This window comes from Palaemon carinicauda, chromosome 6, assembly GCF_036898095.1.
Source record: "Palaemon carinicauda isolate YSFRI2023 chromosome 6, ASM3689809v2, whole genome shotgun sequence".
Classification (NCBI taxonomy): Eukaryota; Metazoa; Arthropoda; class Malacostraca; order Decapoda; family Palaemonidae; genus Palaemon; species Palaemon carinicauda.
Genome location: NC_090730.1, coordinates 44,048,497 through 44,050,996, shown reverse-complemented (window position 1 = coordinate 44,050,996; position 2,500 = coordinate 44,048,497). Strand labels below are relative to the sequence as shown.

The 2,500-nt window shown below is 36.7% G+C and overlaps 1 protein-coding gene across 1 annotated transcript in view; it reads left to right on the top strand.

Annotated features, from left to right (window-relative positions):
* The window catches only part of LOC137642977 (tigger transposable element-derived protein 1-like), an 88,301-nt gene extending 87,138 nt beyond the window's left edge, over positions 1-1,163 (top strand). The window contains exon 5 of the mRNA XM_068375836.1: positions 1,069-1,163. Within this exon, the coding sequence (XP_068231937.1) occupies positions 1,069-1,163 (95 nt within the window). The remainder of the gene's footprint in view (positions 1-1,068) is intronic.
* Positions 1,164-2,500: the final 1,337 nt, after the last annotated feature.

Here is a 2,500-nt window from a genome sequence, read left to right as displayed (position 1 = left end):
GAAGCAATCAACTGAGTAGTATATTAAAGAACACTCTCCTTTATATACAAAACCTCAAGGTAACAGGAAAATACATGTTCGAGGAAATGACAATGTTACAGAGGAGAAAAGCAGACATGAATTTTCCTGTTCGTTTTAGTGCGAGGGAAGAGCGCAGATACAAGCATAATATATACAAAAGGAATTATGTACAATTGTGTGACACACGGTTGGTACATGGCTCCCCCCCCTAAAAAGGACATACTGTACAAGTTAAATAGGTGCCCTGAATCTGGAGAGGTAGTAGTAAAAACTGCGCCGATTAGCAGCAGTGAGTGGCTGTAGAAGTCGTTGGTTGGGGTGCGATCGAGTGGTGGATGATGGTTGGCTGTCTTGCCGCTCCGGCTCGTCACGGGGTAGGCGAGTGTGTCCTACGGCATTCATAGGCGTGTGTGTCCTACGGCCTTCATAGGCGTCCTACGGCATTCATAGGCGAGTGTGTCCTACGGCATTCATAGTCGTGTGTGTCCTATGGCATTCATAGGCCTATGGCATTCATAAGCGTATGAATGCCGTAGGACACACTCGCCTATGAATGCCGTAGGACACGCCTATGAATGCCGTAGGACACACACGCCTACACACACGCCTATGAATGCCGTAGGACACACTCGCCTATGAATGCCGTAGGACACGCCTATGAATGCCGTAGGACACACACACCTATGAATGCCATAGGACACGCCTATGAATGCCGTAGGACACATACGCCTATGAATGCCGTAGGACACACTCGCCTACTCACTGAATATATTATCTTCTATGTTGTCATTTATTCCTCGTAAGTTACTAAGTAGGGGTTCTTTTTAATTAGAGTTCTGGCCTGGTTAAGAATGATAACAATAATAATAGTATTTATAATAGTGAATCTATAATCCTTTGGTTTTTTAATTTAGTCAGCTTGATGACTTTATTTATTCAATTTAATTTTGAATGAGGTTCTTAATTTTCGCTGTCACCATATAAAACAATTCTCCCTGCATTTCGTGATTATTGACTCTTGTGTTCTGCTACTTGTTCTATATTAAGGCTTATTGCAAGCGCATTATAACCGCAATTTCTCTTCAGTTCATGGTCTGAGGTTCAGTGTTATATTGAGGTCTAAACTTGGATTAATTGCTTAATAGGTCTTGCTGCTTTAAGCGAAAGTAAGCTGTTACATCGTTGGCTAATCATCACTGCATTTTTTATGTATTTCCTCTTTTGCATTCAGCATCATCGCTCACGGAAAGTTTCATTTACAATCTATTTTTTTTTTTTTGCATTTTTCAAAAAAGTATATCTAATTCTAGAGAGGAAATTCAATTAGAAACCAAAAGCACACAACCCACAAATTGTTGTGCTCGAAATTTACACTTCTTGTTTATATAGAATTTTTTAATACCATGTAATTATTATTAAATATTGATATATTCGGCGATTTGTACTATCCTAGCCTTATATACCATTCACAATAATTACTTTTAAAATTTTAGAATTAACTAGATAATAATATCAAGGGAAATTCTCTATGAAATTTTTTATTACAATAACGTGTAGAAGCAAGATCCTTTGATGCCAGTAATGCATACCTAAATGAACTTTACTGTGTGCTCCACCCAGAATATAATTCTCTGATTTACAAGAAGACACTATTGGCATTTTCGCAAGCTTTCTCAAAAACACGCACACAGGAAGAAGGAAAATGGAGTTTCTGTATACCTTGAATGTGTAATTACCACTAGCAAAAGGCCGCAATATTCGCAAATTCCCTGAAAACAATAAACCCAACCCTAGGAAATCTTTCTCGTCTGAGACCAGAATTGCATTGTCTCGTGCTATATTGTCAGATTTTCTGCCAAATCTTTTTATTCAACCTCTTATTTTGTTAATGGTATCCCACGTGTATTCCCGATTTTTTTGTTTTGTTTTTGCATGATTTTAAATATAATATCTAAAATCTTTTGGTGAAAAGTCAATCATTCCATTTTGGTTTTGATCATCACACAGTTAATTGTTAGTGTGATTCGTCATTAGGGCAAATATAAAAAAATTTCCTTTGTCACAATTAAAATTTTTGGTCAAGCAATTTCAAGATAATAATCATGATCATAACGATAAAGGGAAAAAGGATCCCTCTTTTTCCCAACGTTTCATTAGATATTATCCTGACACTAACAGAAAGGATTTTGCATATCACTTATGTTACCATATTTTTTCCTATGAGGAGGGGGGGGGGGGGATTATTTAGAAGGGGACGTATTTTCCAATTTTGTTGTTGTTTTGTATATTCTCTGTATATTTGCCTCCTATGGATAATAGCAAATGAAATAAAACTGCTCATGCGCAGTGAAAAGCAGAGACAAATAGCCGTAGAAATATAAATATAGTACGTCTGCGTATTTTTTTTAATAGAGAAAATTCGTATACCTTTTTGTATATCATTATATTTGATAAATCTCTTATTGATATCACTTTGGGG